The following is a 20,760-nucleotide window of genomic DNA, read 5'->3' as shown; positions in this document are numbered from 1 at the left end:
GCCGCCTCCGCCACCCGCCTTTAGCCATCAAACACCTCATGCTGCTACTCCCGACATGGTGATCGTCTTCTCCCGCCGCCAGGTTCTTCTTTCCTGAGCGTGGGGTATTTCAATGCCTTACGAACTAGTTCAAGTTATTCCCTGTTGTAGAAACCTTATGGTTTCGAAACGCGTTGGAAAGAACTTTTGATGTGATACCTCAGTTGGACATTTCATCCTACTTTACTGCTGGTACGATTCCCCTACTGGTGAGAAAATCGAGCCGTGTATTGCGGTGTCACCGCAGTGACGTCATAGATCTGGAGACGGAGAATCGGAGGGCTGCAAGTATGCAGTAAACCACTGTGAGTGACCATTCTCACCAACGGAATCCTCACCTTCTTTAACAACAAGTCTGCTGGGACTTCCACCCACACTAGTAGGATTATTGAGGAAACTGCTGACATTGTTCATGGATCAAAAGACCCAGAGGCATCAAGCTGCATAACATCTGACGATATCCTGCTTGGAGATCCGGTTGGCGCATGGGTAACATTATCCCCTGATATGCTGTTTTTTTTCTTCTTTGATGTACGCATAATACTCACCTGTACTGTGTAATCTGAATAATATTTATTTTAATGCACTATGAGCGTTGTGCGCTGTGTTTTTGTGTTTCCTGTCTTCTTTGCCTAATCCTGGCAAATTAATGGAGATGGGCAATTGAAATGAATTTTTTTTTCTCCAAGGGGCGCGGGGGGAGGAGTTGGTTGGCAAGTGCGCTTTTATTTGGGCGAGTGACATTTTTACGGAATTGTCGAGCCCGTATATATATATATATATATATATATATATATATATATATATATATATATATATAGAATCCTTTATTTCTTATTACAGGGTCAATTGTTTGCTCTATATCTATTTCTTTATGGAGGTTTAGCATGGCTATGTAATAAATTGGAATTAGGGAGTATGGCTTATATAGAATTTTATAATCTAAGCTAAAAATTTCAACTTCGCTTCAGTTGATAATGTTAGACAATGCATACAACATTTTAATAAACAATACATGCAAAATAGTTTGCAAAATAGTTTTTATACTATAACAATGTCACAAAATCTTCTCTTTTGTGAGCAAGAAAAAAATGCTTACATTCAAGCTTGTCTTCTGGCCTTCCTCTTTCAAGTAGTGATAAGTAGCAAACAATATCTTTAAGGTGGATTACTTCAGGAGGTCGTAGAGACACAGGGGAAGATGACCGTGATGAACTATTACTTCTGTAATTCATTCGAAGTGCTGAAAAAAACAATATTTCAAAGTAGCAATTCAGTATTTGATTTTGTTGTGGAATACCAATGAAGCTAAAGATGGCACCATTTAAAACTTGCTGTATGATTTAAAATGACTTCGAGTAACCTGTACTATTGCTAATTTATATTTTAAAGGTGTAATAAATAACACAGAAGTATGTGAGTAAACTACTATTGCCTTGCTTAACCTTCTCTAAAAATTAGATCATTTTTTTATACATTTAGAAAAATGCAATCCCTTGTTTTTTTCCTCCATAAAACATTATGAAAAGCTATTAACTTCCTTAAATAAATACAATCATGTTTAAAACAAACATTTGGCCATCTTAGTTTCTTTGGAAGTTAAGAGGGATATACTGTATGTAGCAGGGTCCCTCCCCCAGTCCCCGGCTCCACGCATCTCCTCGCCACGTGGTCGCCATTAGTCAGGTTCCAGTATCCCTGGCCTTGTCCAGCTTGCAAACCGCACTGAAACAGATACCAGGGTTCACAAAAGCACGTATGTATTGTGGATGCTCAATGGGACACAGATGTCCAGTGGATTACGCGCCTGATTGATTGTGCTGTGATATTCCAGTGGACAATGCCCCACAGTTCCTGCAGCTACCTGAAGCCCCACCCGGGGGAAGCCCACTTATCTACCCCAGACTGAGCACCAGGACAGAGGTCACTAGGGCTACTCCAAGCATAGAGGAGTGTCAGGTGGCCGCAGTCATCTCTCCCCCAGAGAGCCCTAACAGGAGCCAAGCTGGCAGCCGACGGTCCAGATGCAGCATACACAGTGCCCGCGGGTCCGGGGAAGCTCAGCTATTCGTGGAAGCTCTGCAACAACTGATGAAAAAAATAGGTCAGTTGGCTCTGGTGCAACCCTACCACAAATTGAAGGCCTTTTCCAGGCTATCACCCATTCCTGTTGGAGAAGAGAGAATCGTAGTATGGAAGCAACATGCTCTCCAGTTAGCGGATGAATGGGCATGCACCGAAGTGGTGAAGAGACAGCGGCTCATGGAATGCCTGAGGCCTCCAGCATCTACGATGATGAGTATGCATAGGGAGCACAATGGGGATGAAACGGCCAGGCAGCTAGTGGAGTTCATAACGGAGGCCTACAGCCTGGATGATGAGAGTGTGCTCTGGGTCCAGTGCTATGCCCTCCGCCACCAAGAAGGTAAGGAGATGTCAGCGTTCATCCACTGTATACAATTGGTGTTGAGGCCGCTACTCACCCGCAGCCTCATCCCCGCTTCCGGTGTGGATGAATTCCGTTGCAAGCAATTTCTGAGAGGGTCAAGCCCAACCCACCCTATTGCCAACATGCCTCTTGCAAGAGAGTCCACCTACGTTCTTGGGACTTCTGAAGCAGGTGAAAGTACACGAGGTGCACACCTGAATCCAAGCTCCCAAGAAGTCTAAAGACCACCGCAAAGAAGAGACTAAAGGGGAGCGGTTCCGAAGCCCTCAGGAGAGCAGCCAGGGCCAACAATAAATCTGAGGATCTGACTCCCCAGAGGCGGCACCAACCAATATCCCTGCCGCCTAGGAGATTAGCTCTACCCTCCACAGCTGGCGAAGGTCACTCCAACCACTGCTACAGCTGTGGCCAGAAGGGCCTCTTTGCAAAGTACTGTCCAGAAAGAGAAGCAAACTCCCCAACTAGAATGTTCCATCCCAAGTCTATGGTTTTCAAGGTCCAGACCGCAGAAACAGTCTCCCCGCACTCAGAGGGTGCACAAGCACCAAACCCAAATGAAACACCTCCCTCGGACGCATAAAACCGCGTAGGACCGGCTGCCATCATCCGTGTCCTCGTGGATGGAACATATGCCACAGCTCTGCAGGAAACTGGGACCCAAGTGACTATTGTGTACTGGTCATTCTATGATCAACATCTCAAACATCTACCATTACAGTCGGCAGACATGATGAAGCTGTGGGGCCTCAGCAATGAGGAGTACCCCATCAACGGTGTGGTGCAGTTCGGCTGGAAATAACCCAGCTGAACACCGGCAAGTCCCACACCATGGACGTGGAGGGACTAATCTGCCCTGAACCCTGGGAATGCCCCAATTCCCCAGTCATATTGGGGACCAACTATGACGTAGTGCGGGCAGTAATCAGAGCTTACATGAAGGATGCCAGAGAACTACCCCTGTCTGCCTGCAGATTCACACAGTGCTCAAGGAAGAGTGCTGCAAAGTGTCGGCCCAAGATGAACATGGGATCATCTATATCATCAAGATGAACATGGGATCATCGAGCAGGTGTAGCTGAGATTTCACGAGGGGGAGTGAAGCGAATAGCCGCAGTTTGCTGCTATCCGGGCCGCGAAGAGGCCGACCACCTCTTCTCACTGGAAAGTACGCCTGAGGAAGATGCTCACCGAGGCTACAAGCTGTTGCCCAAAGTACGGGAATGGACATCCAAGCTGCCGGGACGGATCAAGGTGTTCGTCCAGAACATCTCCCCGTACCCTGTGTCCTTCGAACAAGGCGAACAACTGGGCCGAATATATCCAGTTACTCCCATCGATACAATGGCCATGCAAATGACCACCGCTGTGGTACAAGATCCAACGGTCAGGCTGGCCTATGACTTTGGGGACTCGACCCTGTCCACCGAATGGAGGGAACGGCTGATGGCCAAGCTGGAAGCCCGACGACGAGTCTTCTCGACGAGCGAGATGGATGTGGGCTGCACCCTTGAGGTACGGACGGATAACAATCCGTTAACGTACATACTAACGTCCGCCAAGCTGGACACCACCGGCCACAGATGGCTGGCAGCCCTTTCCAATTACCGGTTTACACTGAAATATAATCCCAGGCCCCTGAACATTGGAGCCGACGCTCTATCCCGAAGACCGGGACTGGGTACTACCCCAGATGATGACCTCTGGGAGGAGATCCCTGGACCAGGGATGCGAGCTATGAGCTAGGTGGCTCTCATTGAGGATAAGGTGGCCTTCTCAGAACTGAGGGTAGTTGATTCCTTGGGATGCCAATCCAAAGCCATTCCTGCTTCCTACTGTGACCCAGAGTGGATGAATATCACTCACGACAAGATCATTGTAGGAAGGATATGGTACAATATCAAAAGCGGGATCAAGTGGCTGGCATTATCCACTAGGCCATCCAGCAAAACAAGCCTGCAATCCTGAAACGTGCCCACAGTGACATTGTCGCGATACTCATGCGAGAAATGGATAAATTCAAGATCAATAACAGTCTACTCTATCAGGTGGTACAGTACCACAACCATCCGGATAGAAGACAACTGGTCCTGCCCAGGAACCTACAACATTTGGTCCTGAAAGCACTGCACGACGAACATGGCCAACTCGGCATAGAGAAGACCTTTGGACTGTTATGCGGCCAGGTCTTCTTGCCACGGATGCGAGAGTCAGTGGAACGATACTGCCGCCTATGCTCACGGTGCACCCAGCACAACACCCTCCCCACCAGAGCAGCGCCAATGGCTCACCTGAAGAGCTCAGGTCCCATGGACCTGGTTTGTATGGATTTCCTATGCATTGAACGAAACACCCGAGGCATCGGTAATGTGTTGTTCATCACGGTCCATTACACACGCTATGCTCAAGCCTTCCCCACCAAATACCAGAAGGCCCTCACTGTGGCAAAGATCCTGTGGTAAAGATACTTTCTGCACTATGGTCTACCCAACTGTCTACATTTAGACCAAGGTTGGGACTTCGAGAGTAAACTCATCAGGGAATTACTCAAGCTCCTCAACATCACTAAGTCCCGAACAACCCCATAGCACCCATAGGGAGATGCTCTGCTGGAGCAATTTAACAGGACTCTCCTCGATATGCTCTGTACCCTGAAAGGCGCTCAGAAAAGTGAGTGGAGTAAGCATGTGGAAACACTGGTACATGCATACAGTATAATTGTACCCATCATAAGTCCACAGGATTCTCCCCTTACTTCCTCATGTTCGGTCGAGAAGCCTGGCTGCCAGTAGATGTGCTTCTGAGGGTATCAACCGATGGGGTACCCAATATGATGCACTTCAGATCTGTGCAACGGCTCCAGGAAATCCTGCAACAGGCTTATCAGCCAGCTGAAAAGTCCTCCTTCCAGCTAAACGTCAACAATAAAAGGTGATATGACCATAAGGTTAGACATCGGGAGATTCGTCGTGGAGACGCTGTGCTTCTCCGCAACCTCGGAATCCCTGGGAAACATAAATTGGCCGACTATTGGCGAGTCGTAGTGTTTGAGGTTAAGTCACAGATGCTGGGCCTTCTTGTCTACCGCATAAGAGACGTGAATGGCTGGGTAAGGGTCTGGCACCGGAATCATATCCAACATATCCCACAAGTGGGGGATGACGCCCCAGAGATACCGGCTACGCCTCTGGACGGTGAGCCAGCATGATTGGGAGACAACGATGAATCAGGGAACAAAACCATAGTTGATTCTATGGCGGGACCCTCTCAAATGGTATTTCGAAGTCATGCGGCACCTCCCGGAAGAGCTACGTGTAAATGACCCAGTTGACAAATTCCTACCCTGGTGGCTCCTATGAGCCAACCTCTGGATCCAAGAACTCCCTGCTTTGTACCACAAAGAGACTTTACAGAGACATTAGTAGCCCCAATGGGAGAGGGTGAGCCTCAGGACTATGTTCATTACTCCCCAGAGGGACTAGAATAAGAGCCTCCTGTGATCTGGGACCAGACCACCACCGAAAGGCACAGAGACTATCTTCACGGTGGGCACTCCAACCAGATATCACCCCACGTGGAGGCAGATGCCATTGCGGACAACATCGCTGGATCAGCGGATCCCTTATCTTCAGTTGGCACTACCGGGTGTTGGAGCAACCGGCAGGTATACCTTACCTCGACAAGTGCACCAACTGTACACACATTAGTGGGGCAGTGCTGTCTCACACATTGGGTGGGTTGCTGCTTGTGGACACCAGGGTGGTCAGGTACACCCCAGGCTCCCAGACACAGAGGTTCAGGCCTCCTGTGAAACTCAGGTAATGCACCACACACACAGTAGCCGCCATATCTCCCATAGGGTGGGAGAAACTGCGCTACATTTATTTTCACTAGAGACTGAATTGGGGGATAATTGTCAGTCACGTATTTACTCAACTTTTAGCCCTCCATGCCATTTCTAGAGGAGAGATTCTCAGCCAACGTCTGATCAGCACATTGTAATATCATTAAAAGAGAGTAACTAGAGGAAATCAAGCCATGTCAAACCATGTCTCAGCTTACTATGTTTACAAACCAGCATTATAAAATATTTTAAGACTACTGTAGGTTCAAATTGCTTTCATTGGGATTCATCCCATTAATAAATATGGTGCTGCGTTTTTTGAAGGTTTTACCCCATTTTGCAGTTGAGACTTTGAAAAAAGACCGAATTGGATTTAAAATTGAGTAAAGAAAGAGATATGTTCAAAGTCTCATGGCTACAAAACATGGGCAAAAACTGTCCCAAATATTCAGATGTATCAAAGGAAAAACCTTCAAATTGAAACTAATAGACTTCTCTACTAGTTGTAGTTTTGTTTCAGTTTGCAGCCAGGAAACATTGATAAATGACCCTTGTTTGTCAACTTTGCCCTGGATTTAGAATAGTGCTATAAAGTCCCATATTTACTGAACAATACTACTCCATAAGATACCTCCCAGCAATGGGAGACACCTTACAGACCATACTGGTAGCTTATGCAACTAAGTGCAATGTTTCACATTGAAAGCTAATTTTAAGTTAAAGTATGTAAATACATATACTCAGGGCCGGACTTTGACCTTCTAAGGCCCTAAGCTATGTCAAGTTTAATAGGCCCCAAAAATTTGAAAAAGATTTATTATTCTGACTGAAGGGACTATTGAAAATATAAACATGAAACTGAAATGAATGAAAGCAGTATTCTGTAGTAGCATTGTTATACAGTATACAAAGATGGCGGTGTAAAGCTAAAATGAACAGTGTTTGCACATCACATTCATTTTAATATTAAAACATTTTCTTTCGTGATTTTTGGAGACAAGTTTGTCACTTTGGTTGCACATGATGCTTAGGTCATATTTTAATGAAAATGTCCATGAAGTATTTATAGATAATCTTCTTTTTCCCATATTTTCTTTATTTATCATTCGTTTTAAAAACTTGAAATGCATTCATTTCTTTCTATTTTTGAGGCCCAAAGCTGTAGCTTAGTTAGCTTATGCATAGGTATGGCACTGTATATAGTATGCAGCTGTTATAAATGCTTGTAAAATGTTGAAATATTATAATCTTGAAGTCATTAAATGTATCAAAAACTACACTGCAATAAGCTTGTGGCTCTTCTTCTTCCAAATGGTTGTGGATCTGGCCTTTTGGAGAACTAGTTGAAAAGCTCTGGTGCATTTTCTATCAAAATGTGCAACCTTTCATTTTCTATTAACTTTAGGTAGGGGAAAACAGTGTCCGTGCAGTGTCCGAGTGATGGTGACAAAATAAAAATGCCATACTATCCCCACAAGAGGGAGTCTTACTATATCTTCTGTTATGGTCCAAATTTAAAAGCACTAGGGATTAGTGAATTGTTTTTTTAAAAAGTTCATATTTGCAGCAAAAATTGTTGCCATTCGTTTTTGTTTTAAATTAAAGGTCGAAATTAAATAGCAAAATAAAAATAAAAAGTTAAAAAAGGGCAACATTCTTTTGTGAAAAAAATAAACAGTGCTTTTGCCATAACTAATATACGTACAAAGATTATCTGGTAAAATTAATCCACGGTCGAAAATGATAATATTGTTTTCAAAGTTCTTTTTGCATCTTTTAGTGAACGGTTTTCTGTCAATTTTTAGTTTGTGTAAATTATAAACATATCCATCGATTGTTATTCAGAATGTCAAGGGAATTTAAAGAATATATTTTTTAAATAAGTATTAGCTATTCAGATCTCGATCCACATAGAATCTCATAAACATATTACATACATTGTGATTGTAATAATAATTACATAAAGAAACAATTACAGTATTGTTTTTTTTACATTACATTTACATAGATTTTAGTTTGCTGTATATTTTTATTTTATTTACTCTATTTTCAATTTTCAGTAAAAGCGAATTTTTAATTTTTTTGCAAAAGGATACAATACAAAAAAGTTTGAATAAAAAGATGTCAGGTGGCTATGTTCCAAAGAAAAACTGGGGCACACAGTAGTGCAAAAATTAGCAAGTTTTTTTTAATATACTGTAAATTTTGTGTTTTTGTTTGTTGCAGTTTTGTAGTCTGAAGATTTTAATACATTATCCTCATCATCTCCCAAATCATGTATCCTCAAAAATCATCTTATTTTGGAGCAGGAACTAATTTGCCTCTAAGGTCTATGTACAGTGCAGTACGAATTGTCAAATGTATGTGATTAATAATTTTACAAACACAATTTGGTGATGCAAATTCCCAGTGTTTTATCAAAGTTTCCTGGCTTCCATACAGGAGCAAAAACTAGCATCAGTTATATCAACTATTAGTTGACAACTAGCATAATCTTGTTGTTCTCAAAGTCTTCCCGCGGCAAAATTGGAACAAAACACACACAAAACACCTTGTGGGGCCTACAGTATGTACTAAGATTGCATTAAAAAAAAAGTCTGTCCATCAACATTTCAGTGAAAAAAAGTAATACAAACCTTACAAAAACCTGTGCCTTGTTTATGAAGACTTCAAACATGTCGCATAATTTGTTGGTTGAAATTATTGTTGATGCATCGCATCATGTTGAATACCCGATTGATACAATGTAAATTAAAACACAATTACCTGTCTTTTTTTTATTCATCACTAGTATTAGTAAATGTCAACTATTTCCGTAACATTATTTATAATAGCCATACTGTAAAAATAATACATTTTATTAACCTATGTAATAAAACATCCGTGCAGTGTCAAATAAATTCTTAGGTTGATACAAAGACCCTACATTCAGCACTAAGACTATTAAAAGTCTTTTGGGTATTTAGGCCAAGTTGAACTCGGTGGACAATTCTGCCACAATTTTGGGGGTGTACACTTTGATAGCTGTACGCCTAGCACAGTCCATTTCTGTGCGGCGAAAAAATTAATTGACACTGGTGCGCAGATTGTGAAATTACTGGTTAGTACATAGATGATTTCTTCATAATGTGGGGAGCGCAGAATCAAACCAATAATATAAAAGATTTAGAAAACATAGTGCATTATGTCTAAAATTCAGATCAGATGCAAACTCTGAAATTACTCTTATGATGCCAAAACTCATATGGCCCCAGTATTAAAAAGGCATTGTATGTATATGAAATAAACAGTACGCAGACACACACAAGGGCAATATAAAATAAAATTTCTCTGTACCAATTTTCCACCAACAAAGCCCATTGTGATGTCTACAGCATAGCCACCATGTCTTTAGGGTTGTGTTTTCCTTATTACACCAAGGTAATGTTGATACATATTCCCTTCTAGAGTTCACATATTGTTATCACCTACCACCAGAAAGAAGCTGAGGTTTGTTCTGTAGTGAAGGGCTGGGGTGATAGTATTTGTTACTGAAGGACATAAACAGATGTCTGCAGAAATTATCCGGCAGCTCAGCCTCAAGAAAAGTTTTCATGAACAACTGGAACCCTTCATAGTCAATAGCCTAAAATAAAAAAAATTAAAAACATTTTAGTATGAGTCCCCAAAAAATCAGCATATTTTTGTGTGATGTCTTCTCAGATTTAATTGAGTAAATGCAACATATTATTTGTGAACGTTAACATCCCTCCAAAAAATATTCAGCATTATATATATATATATATATATAAAAGAAGAAAAAAAGCGCCAAATCCTAGTGCATTACTGTGCAAAATCGATATATTTAATTCCCAAAAATCTCAATAAAAATGAACTCACAAACATAGAACAATTAAAAGCATGTTATGAGATATACTCATGCTCCTAGGACCAGGAAACGCTGCTTCGCTGCTGTATTCACTCAGAATGCTGCCTTCGTTGTTCACCGCCTGCAGGAACTGACGTATCAGGCACTCCGCGATGATCTTTCACCGGATACACACCCACAGATGCTCTTTGGTTCCCACCGGGGACGGTAAATGCCGCGGACCAGCGGATGACGTCACGAAAATCGTGCTGGATACCGGACCAGTAAAGATCCCAAGCAGTTCTGTAGCAAGCGTTTGTGAAGGTCCACTGCACACCTTCCCTGTGTGCAGTGGACCTTCACAAACGCTTGCTACAGAACTGCTTGGGATCTTTACTGGTCCGGTATCCAGCACGATTTTCGTGACGTCATCCGCTGGTCTGCGGCATTTACCGTCCCAGGTGGGAACCAAAGAGCATCTGTTGGTGTGTATCCGGTGAAAGATCATCGCGGAGTGCCTGATACATCAGTTCCTGCAGACGGTGAACAACGAAGGCAGCATTCTGAGGGAATACAGCAGCGAAGCAGCGTTTCCTGGTCCTAGGAGCATGAGTATATCTCATAACATGCTTTTAATTGTTCTATGTTTGTGAGTTCATTTTTATTGAGATTTTTGGGAATTAAATTTATCGATTTTGCACAGTAATGCACTAGGATTTGGCGCTTTTTTTCTTCTTTTATTTTTCTATGCAGGTGGAGAGGGAGGTCGTTGTACCCTTTTAAAGAAGCTGCCTGTTTTTCCTGTTAGTGCTACATTTACTCCCCAATTATTGGACACAATTGTTTGGACTCTATAGGACCATCTGCATTGAGCAGACAAAGGAAAGTTCACAGCACTACATATTTATTTTTATGTTTATTTGCATTTTTTTAGCTGTTTTTTATTAGACATTGAATTACATGCATTTTTGGTATATATTCATTTTTTAAGGTTATATTTTATTTATTTTATATTTACAATTTATATTCATTTATTATCTAGTACCATCTATTTCTGGCTATTCAGACACTAGCGCAGACCTCTATTGTACATATTATATATATATATATATATATATATATATATATATATATATATATATATATATATATATATATTACTGCAGGACATGCAAATAAGGTTTGTTAGTGAGTTGCATAACCAAAAATATGTATATTTAAATATTCTGCACATCTTATAGAATTATTCTTATTAAAACAGTTTTCATTTGTAAATTCATTAACTTTTTTGCCTTCACACCGATGGTTTTTCATATTTAATCCCATGCAGGAACTTTCTCCAGCATCAATGTGCACAAGCTTCACATGTAAGAAACTTACTAACTGCATTTCTTACATTAACATTGATGTCACCTGAAATTTAGTACAGTAAGTTAATTGTTATAGGCTAAAGCTGTTAAATTACAGGCATTATTGAAATCCCTGCTCTCTGATTGGTTAAAATTCCGAGCATTATCCAATTAGTAAAGGTCAGGAATTTTTGGCACCCAGCCAAGTTTTTCAGCCAATCAGCTTTCAGTTCTCATTCACAAAAAAAGTAAGATCAGCTCTTAGACAGGGGTGGTGATTGGACAGGAGGCAGCAGTAAGGCACTGATTCCTCCGCCTCCCTGCCTGCAAAGAACTCCGCATAGAAGAGTGAGGGGAAAGGTTTGTGTGTGTGTGTGTTGTGTGTGTAGAAAGGGAGCCAGCAGAGTATTTTATTGGTGTGTGTGTGTGTCTTCTGTTGGTGTGTGTTTTGTGGGTGTAAAGGGGGCAGCGGAGTTTGTTTTGTTTTGTGTGTGTAGAGGGGGGACTGCAGTGTGAGTGTCTTCAGTGGGTGGAGGACGGGTGCAGATTGTTTTGTTGGGGTGTGTGTGTGTCTGCAATGTGTGGGTTTAGAGGGGGTCTGCAGAGTATGCAGGGGGCTGCTGGTGTGTGTTTTGTGGGTGTAGAGGGGGGACTACAGTGTGTGTGTCTTCAGTGTGTGTTTTGTGGGTGGAGGAGGGGTGCAGAGTGTTTCGTTGGTGTGTTTCCTTTTAATAAACTTGCAGTAAAAGCAAAATAATTTAGACAATAATGCTGATAAAAATCAATATGACTACAAAAGTGTATTTTTTTAATGAAAAATGTATAAAAACAAATAAGCCGACATTTAGCCTATAATACAGTAGTAATAATCCCCCCAGAACAGGACATTACTGGCCAATAATGCTCTGGCTGGGTTAAAGTGCCTCTGCTTCGCCTCGTGCCTTCAACTCTTCCAGCCAGGGCATTATTGGCCAGTAATGCCCTGTTCTTCAGGGATTATTACTTAATTAATTAGTGCTCTATCCTAATTTAATGAATAACCCCCTAAATGGATTTCATCAAAGCAAATCATTGTTGATTCCATATGTAATCATTATATTTTGAAGTACAGTAGGGCCCCGCTTTTCGGCGTTCCACTCTTACAGAGTTCCCCAATGTGTGCCTAGGTCCATTACGTTCGGCGCATGTTCCGTTTTTCCAGCGATTTTTGGCATGACGCGCTCAGCAGCTGAGTATCCGCCTGTCACTAAGCAACCGTTTTCGCGCGTGCGCATCTGTACTGTCAGATGCCATTTGTCAGCGAAGCAGTCGGCTTTTCTCTGCATCTCTTTGTTTTCAGCTCTGCATCTCTCTGTTTTCAAAGGTACACTCCTGTACAGTACAGTACATAAAATATTTGTTGTGTTAATTACAGTACTGTACTGTACAATGGCATCTAATAGTAGTGTTAAAAAAAGGAGTTGTAAGCCTCTTACTTTAAATGCCAAGTTAGAAATAATCAAACTAAGTGAGCAAGGTTTGTGTAATGCTGAAATCGGCAGAAAGCTAGATTTGGCTCGTCAAACAATTAGTACAATTGTGCACGGTAATGAGAAAGTGTTGAAGGAAATTAAAAGTGCTACACCAGTGAACACTAAAGTTATACGAAAACGTGATAACCTTATTGCTGACATGGAAAACATTTTAGTGGTGTGGATTGAAGATAAAACCAGTCACAATGTGCCTTTAAGCCGAGCCATCATCCAGGGCAAGGTCCTAAGTCTCTTTAATACTATGAAGGCTGACATAGGTGACTTAGCTGCTGATGATAAATTTGAATCTAGCAGATGCTGGTTTAATAGGTTTAAGGCAAGAAGCCAGCTCCACAACATCAGAGTGCAAGGTGGAGCAGCCACTGCTGATACAGAAGCTGCAGAAGGTTATCCATGTGATCTTGCTAAGGTCATCGAAGAAGCTGGATATACTAAGCAGCAGATTTTCAACATGATGAAACTGGCCTATATTGGAAGAAGATGCCGTCTAGGACTTTTATTGCTAAAGAGGAGAAGGCAATGCCTGGCTTCAAAGCGGCAAAAGACAGGATAACTCTCTTATTAGGCGCTAATGCAGCTGGTGATTGCAAGTTAAAACCTATGGATTTATCGATCAGAAAATCCTAGGGCACTAAAGAATTATGCAAAAGCTAACCTCCCTGTTTATTATAAATCCAATTCAAAAGCTTGGATAACTGGCATTCTTTTCTCAAATTGGTTCACAGACACATTTAAGCCTACAGTTGATGATTATTGCAAGAGAAAGAACATTCTTTTTAAGATTTTACTTCTCACAGACAATGCCCCTAGCCATCCTAAAGCTCTTATTGGTTTGTACAGGGAGATAAAATGTACGTTTCTACCTGCAAATACAACTTTATTGCTGCAGCCTATGGACCAAGGTTTAAATGCAGTGTTTAAATCCTATTACATAAGGAGAACTTTTGCTAAGGCTATTGATGCCTTAGACAGTGACACAGAAGCTGGGCATAGAGAAAATAAATTAAAAGCATTTTGGAAAGGTTTTACAATTTTGAATGGTATTAAAACTATTAGAGATTGCATGGGAGGAAGTTAAAGAATCAACATTAAAAGATTTTTGAGGAAGCTAATTCTCACACTTCTGGATGATTTTAAAGATTTTGAGAATCTAGTGGAGGAAGCCACTACAAATGTTTTGGAAATGGCAAGGGAATTAGAATTGGAAGTCGAGCCTGAGGATGTAAAAGAATTGCTTGTATCCCATGACGGGCCCTAACAGACAAAGATCTTCTTCTGATTGATGAGCAAAGAAGGATGTTTTGCAAAGAGGAGTCCCATCCTGATGATAGTCCTGCTGTCCCTGGAGAAATGACAAACAAGGGATTGAAAGAAGCTATCAACTGTATAGAAATGGGTATGGCAGCTTTTCAGAGGATCGATCCAAATTTCGAAAGAAGTTCTAAAGTGAATGCAAGCCTTCTAATGGGGATTGCATGCTGTAAAGAAATTCTAAGGGAAAGGAGACAGCAATCCACAAGGTAAATTACATTGCTTTCCTACTTTAAGAAAGGACCATAACAACCTGCATCAGCTACCCTTGAACAATCTTCAAAACCAATAGCAACATCAATTCAAAATCCTGCAAGAGATTCATCCAATTCTCCATCATAAAAACAAATAAGATTTGTTGAGTCATATGATGATGAATTGCCATCAAATTCATCCTTTCTACAACAAATATATTTACAGTACAGTACTGTACTGCATTTTTACTTTTTACTGTACCGTTGCTTTTTACAGTATATGTTTGACAGCTTATGTGCAAGTTTAGTATTTTTTGCATTTTCCCATTTTTCATAGTTTTTTTTCTCGAGTTTTTGGATAATGCTGGGACCATGTGACACATTGGGGTGTAGGATTATTCCTGTCTAAGTTTACAGTTTTTGATGTACAGTACAGTGTTCAGTGGTTGTCATGCTACACAATAAAACATGCCTCCAAGGTACCTGTACAGTACTGTAAGTGTGAGTCTTTTTCTTGTCATGCGTGTTGCCAGGGATGCTGGTTCTGTGCTTGACTGCTGCAGCTCTATGTGGAAGCTGCTGTGTGCCGGAGTGATCACCTCCACCGTATTTGTAGCGCTGTGGTTGCTCTATGGTTGCTATGACTGGTTACCATGTGATGCTTCCTGGTTGTCAGGGCTGCTCTGAGATGATGTCTCTGCGTTGGGAAACCATACACCCATGCTCTTGGCCACCATAGAACTGCAGTGCGCTTTGGCATACAATTGGCCTTTCCTTTCCTGCGCTGGATAACGGAGCGTGAACATTTGAAACGTCGCCAAATTTTTAAATATATTTTTAAGGTGAGCAATGTACATTATTTTTGTATATATTGCTGGGGCCCCACTTTTCGCCGATTTCCGCTTTTCGGCGGCGGACTGAAATGGAACCCGCCGTATTAGTGGGGCCCTACTGTAGACAATTTGAGCAGAATGAGTTGTTCTCAGATTACATGAATCACTTTCATACACTGATACTAACTGATGCAACATGAGATTAACCCTCTTGTTAGTCTATTTAGGTCCAGGTCTGCAAAGATCTATTGTGTGATTTAACGTGATGCTAACCTAACATCACGCTAAACCATAGCTCATATCTTCAAAAGCCAATAATGTAACATGAAATCATGTTTTATTCCGTATAGAACATTGTTTTAACTATAATGATTATACGTGATAATGAGACGCAAAAGAGGTGTATACTCTAACATTGCATATGCACTAAAGTCCATTACCCTTTGAGTGCTGGAGGGATCATGAGGCCAGAGTGCCATCGCCCCTCTGGCACTCCAATCATGTGATCGCTTCATCAGTGATGATGTAACGGAAGGGTAGGAGTCATTAGTGCAGATCCTGTGGAGCGCAGGATGCAATCTCCCCGAACGTCATAGGGTACCTGAAGTGCCAGACCCATACATATAAGATACATCCCTGGGTACCTAAAGGGTTAACGCTAATGCAGGGACTTAACTTTACTATAGTGAGTCATACCTAAATGTCCCATTGCTCCAGACCCTGAAATCGGGCTTTGAGGGGAGAAGAGAGAGAATTTTGAATGATCTACAAACTTTAATTAATAAAGCCCTAACTGACCAATATGGCTATTTATTAAAATCTCCCTACTACAAAAAAGAGGCAAAAGTGGTGTAAAAAAAATATTACCAGTTTTATCAAACAAAACAGAATCCCATTGGAATTCATGGGATTTTTATATTGGATAAATGCAATATTTGTACTTATTGTGCCCAAATTTGGCATCTGGGTGACTGACTAATAATCCCACTAATTTTCCTTTTGCATCACACTTGGAACATGTTTCCAATGGCTAATATACTTCAATAAATGTACGAAATGTCAAATGCATAACTTTCATCATAAAGATCCTTTTACTATATTTTCATATGTTTTAATTCTTCATTACAATTTTTTTTTTAAACAAACAGGGTATTACTGTGCAAAGACTGTTAAATACAATTATGCAGTTAAAACTAAAATTTAAAAAAATAGCTAATTATTTACATTTGATTTAAGTCTATTTATTTCTTAAATCTATTATCAGGTTCCTAGTGTCCCGATACCCATATTATGTATACTTTTTTATGTTCTTCACGTACTGTACATTCATGAAAAGGATTACTCACTCTGCAGCTATCAACTCCTTCTGCTTCTCACATCACACCCAATCACCCCAAATACTAAAGAGAAAAAAACTATCCTACTCTCTTCCTCTGTCACTACTACTCCTACTCTCAGGCAACACGTGGCTTAATGCTGGCCCTATTCATATACCAATCCTCTCATGTCCCACACCCTGCCCCAAAGTCTCCTTCTCACCACGCACAGCTAACCACTCCAACCTCATCCCAATTACACCTCTCCCTTCCCTATCCTTTTCCCATGCCCTATTTAATGCACAATCTGTCTGCAACAAACTCACTGCAATACACGAACTGTTCATTTCCAACTCTCTCTACCTTCTAGCCATTACAGAAATCTTGCTATGAGCCCCTTTCGCCCCCCCAACGCTCCCTCCAGACACTGACTCTCCTTCTGCACTCTCCTATGGTAATCTCTCCCTCAGCCACCCCCCCAGACCAGAGAATAGACAGGGCAGAGGTGTTGGCATGTTAGTTTCCCAACGACTCAGATTTCATGTCATACCCCCATTTCCCTCCCTCTCCTTCTCATCCTTCGAAGTTCACGCTGTCCATCTATTTTCCACCATTACCCTCTGCATTGCTGTCATCTATTGTTCCGCTGGACCTACATCCCAATTTCTTAAAATTTTTGCCGCCTGGCTTCCTCGCATTCTCTCTTCTGACACACCTACAGTCATACTGGGAGACTTTAACATACCTACTAACACTCCCAATGCCACTTTGCCAACCATCTTATCTCTTCAACCTCCTCCTATGGTCTTGCCCAGTCGAACACTTCTCCTACTCACTGTACTGGCCACTCCCTTGACCTTGTTTACTCCATCTTCTGCTCTGTTTCTAACCCCTCTTGCACGCCCTTTCCTCTCTCTGATCATCACCTCCTAACCTTTAACCTCACTCTACTCTATGCACCTTCCATAACACTTACGCACATACAGAACCCTACATACCCTAGACCCCCCCAATTTTCAACATCTCTACAACCTCTCCTCTCTCCCATCTCTACCCTTTCGTGTCCTAACCTAGAAACATCTGTATACAACAGCAAAATCTCATCAGCCTTAGACAAGACTGATCCCGCCACCTCACGTCACCCCCGACAATCCAAGCCACAACCGTTCCTTCTCTGGTGTCTCCTCCTCTTCACTCCCTCTTTCTGTTGGAGTCCCAGAAGGCTCTGTCCTTGGCTCCCTGCTTTTCTCACTCTACATCTCTTTTCTTGGTGAATGAATACAATATTTTGACTTTCAGTATCATCTTTATGCCGATGATACCCAAAGCTATCTCTCCTCCCCTGACCTATCCCCCTATCTTCTGCCCCATGTCTCCATCTGTCTCTCTGCAATCTCATCCTGGATGTCTCACTACTACCTGAAGCTTACATGTCCAAAACAGAATTAATATTCTTTCCCCATTCCACTGCCACCTTTACACCAGACTCTCCCTGACTGTCAATAACACCACAAGCTTCCCTACACCTCAAGTCCACTGTCTAGGAGTAATCGTTGACCCTGATCATTCCTTCATTCCTCACATTCAGTCCCTCACAAAGTCCTTTTGTCTCCACCTCCAAAATATCACCAAGGTACACCCTTTTATCACTCATTATGCAACTAAAATTTGAATCCACTTATTCATCCTTTCCCACCTTGAATACTGCAACTTTCTCTTAGTTAGCATTCTCATTGTCCGCCTCTCCCAACTCCAATCCATCAAACATGATGTTGCTAGACTCATCTACCTCACTCACAACTCAACTACGCATACCTACTCTGGCTTCCCATAGCCTCTAAAATTAAATTTGAAACCCTAGTAATGACTTACAAAGGTCTCAACAACACTGCCCCCTTACATCTCAGCCTTCATTCACAAATACATATAATAACTCCCCCTACATTTTTCCCATGCAACCTGTCTTTTCTCCCACCTTTGCTCTCACTCCCACCTGCAAGACTTCTCCCATGCTGCCCCCTCTCTCTGGAATTCCCTACAACATAACATCAGACTCTCCCCCAGCTTTCAGGTATGAAAAACTCCTTGAAAACTCACCTTTTGAAAGAAGCCTAATCGCCATACCTCTGACATCAAACTCCCTTTCCCCTCCAACCCTACTGGAACAAGCTGCGTAGCTGGACCAATCTCCACCCTATGTAACATGCCCCACCCTCAAGCCCTAATGGCTTCAGCTGTTAGACTGGTCCATATTCTAACCTGAGCAAAACCTTATTTTACAATGAGCAGCCTTCTTACTTCCTTGTTTCAACATTGTCCCGCATTCCCTCTTGATTGTAAGCTCACATGAGCAGGGCCCTTATTACCTCTATGAATCTGTTTGTGCATGTTTGTCCTTACTTGAATGTAACTGTTTATGTGTTTGTAATATACATAAGTTTGTACCCCATTGTACCGCACTGTAAAATATGTTGACGCTTCTCAAATAAACAATAATAATATTAATATTGATAAAATCACAACTGTAATAAATGAATATCCAATCATGATACACTGTGTATCCTCGTCCACGTCCTCCAGGAAGATACAAGACTGCAACAGGTCTTCCCTGAAGCACCCTTATTATCATACAGACAACCCCATAATCTCAAGAATATTATGGTGAGGAGTAAAGTATTCAGCAGTACAACTGAATGCAGGACAAAACCATGCCAGGACCCAAGATGCAAAACCTGCGCAATGCTCTACACAGCGGACACAATACAAATACCACACAAGAATCGGGAATACAAAATCAGAGGAGGGTTCACCTGTTCCTCCAGCAATGTCGTGTACCTCATCATGTGCATGAAATGCCCAGGGGGCTGCTACTACATAGGTGAGACAGGACAGGGGCTAAACAAGAGAATGAACCTGCATCGCCACAGCATCACACGCGGTACAAGAGACAGTCCTGTTGGCGAACATTTCTCTGACTCTGGCCATAAGATGAATGATCTGAGGGTTGCCATACTCAAAGGTAATCTTAAAACCCCGAAAGAGAGACGGTTGCATGAATACAAATTTATGCAACTGTTCGGGACACTTAGCAGTGGCCTAAACAGAGATCGAAATTTTATGAGTCATTACTGACATTAGCGAACTCTCTTCCCATGAGCGCTAAAGGCCATGTCTGTACATACTGTGCTATATGTATGCACACACAGCTGTCTCTCACACATACTAATACTCCTTATTTTTCCATCCCTATACACCAATAGGGACCACATAGTATCCACACACACTTTTAGTTGTGCTACAAACTCTCACATTTCCACACCCACCCACACCATTTATATCCCCTCTCACTCCACACACACCTTGTGTAGAGCACAGTTTATACTGTGGGCTCTCCATTCATTTTTATTCACACTGATACACATACACACTCTTTCTTCACTTGCTTTCAGTTACCCTTTGACACATAAATCTCATCCACACGGGGAAGGACCAGCACAGATAACATTCCAAGAGACACTGTTTTTAAGTAATCCTTGCTTCATTCAATGTAACATCGCCGGAAGAAGAGATCAGTGTATCTCGAAAGCTCGCACAAATAAAAGCATTTCGTTAGCCACAGAACGGTATCATCTATTTATTTTTTGATTATATATATATATATATATATACTATATATATATATATACTCACTCCATCTCCACGTGTGTATTTATTGTGTTAGCATATAGTTTTCCTTGGAGGGATTCTCCCTGTTCTTAGACAGGGCCCCTGTCAGGTGGAGGCACCGCTGAACTCCTTACCCCAATCTCTCATTCAGCAGAGGCACAGGATCCCTCCTAATTACAGTACCAACAGGTGAGCACCAGGTACGGTTTTTCCTGTCGCCGTGGGAATACCCGGGAAGGGGTGCTACATTGGTAATGCCATGTTCTTTGCTCTGATTTAACTGAGATAAATGTATCTAGCCCTTTAAAAAAAATTTTTTTTAAATCTGCAATTTATTAGGCCATATGTGCCCCTGGGAGAATTTGAAACATATCTCATTATTA

General features: G+C 41.8%; 1 protein-coding gene across 2 annotated transcripts in view; it reads right to left on the bottom strand.

Annotated features, from left to right (window-relative positions):
- The window catches only part of DGKB (diacylglycerol kinase beta), an 895,737-nt gene that overhangs the window by 772,284 nt on the left and 102,693 nt on the right, over positions 1-20,760 (bottom strand). For both annotated transcript variants that reach the window (XM_075587224.1, XM_075587223.1), the window contains 2 exons: positions 9,801-9,954; positions 1,139-1,282 (listed from right to left, as the gene is read on the bottom strand). In XM_075587224.1, coding sequence (XP_075443339.1) covers positions 1,139-1,282; positions 9,801-9,954 — 298 coding nt within the window. The remainder of the gene's footprint in view (positions 1-1,138; positions 1,283-9,800; positions 9,955-20,760) is intronic.

Source organism: Ascaphus truei, chromosome 2, assembly GCF_040206685.1.
Source record: "Ascaphus truei isolate aAscTru1 chromosome 2, aAscTru1.hap1, whole genome shotgun sequence".
NCBI lineage: Eukaryota > Metazoa > Chordata > Amphibia > Anura > Ascaphidae > Ascaphus > Ascaphus truei.
The sequence above is the reverse complement of the archived record's forward strand: the minus strand, read 5'-3'. Positions and strand labels throughout refer to the sequence as shown.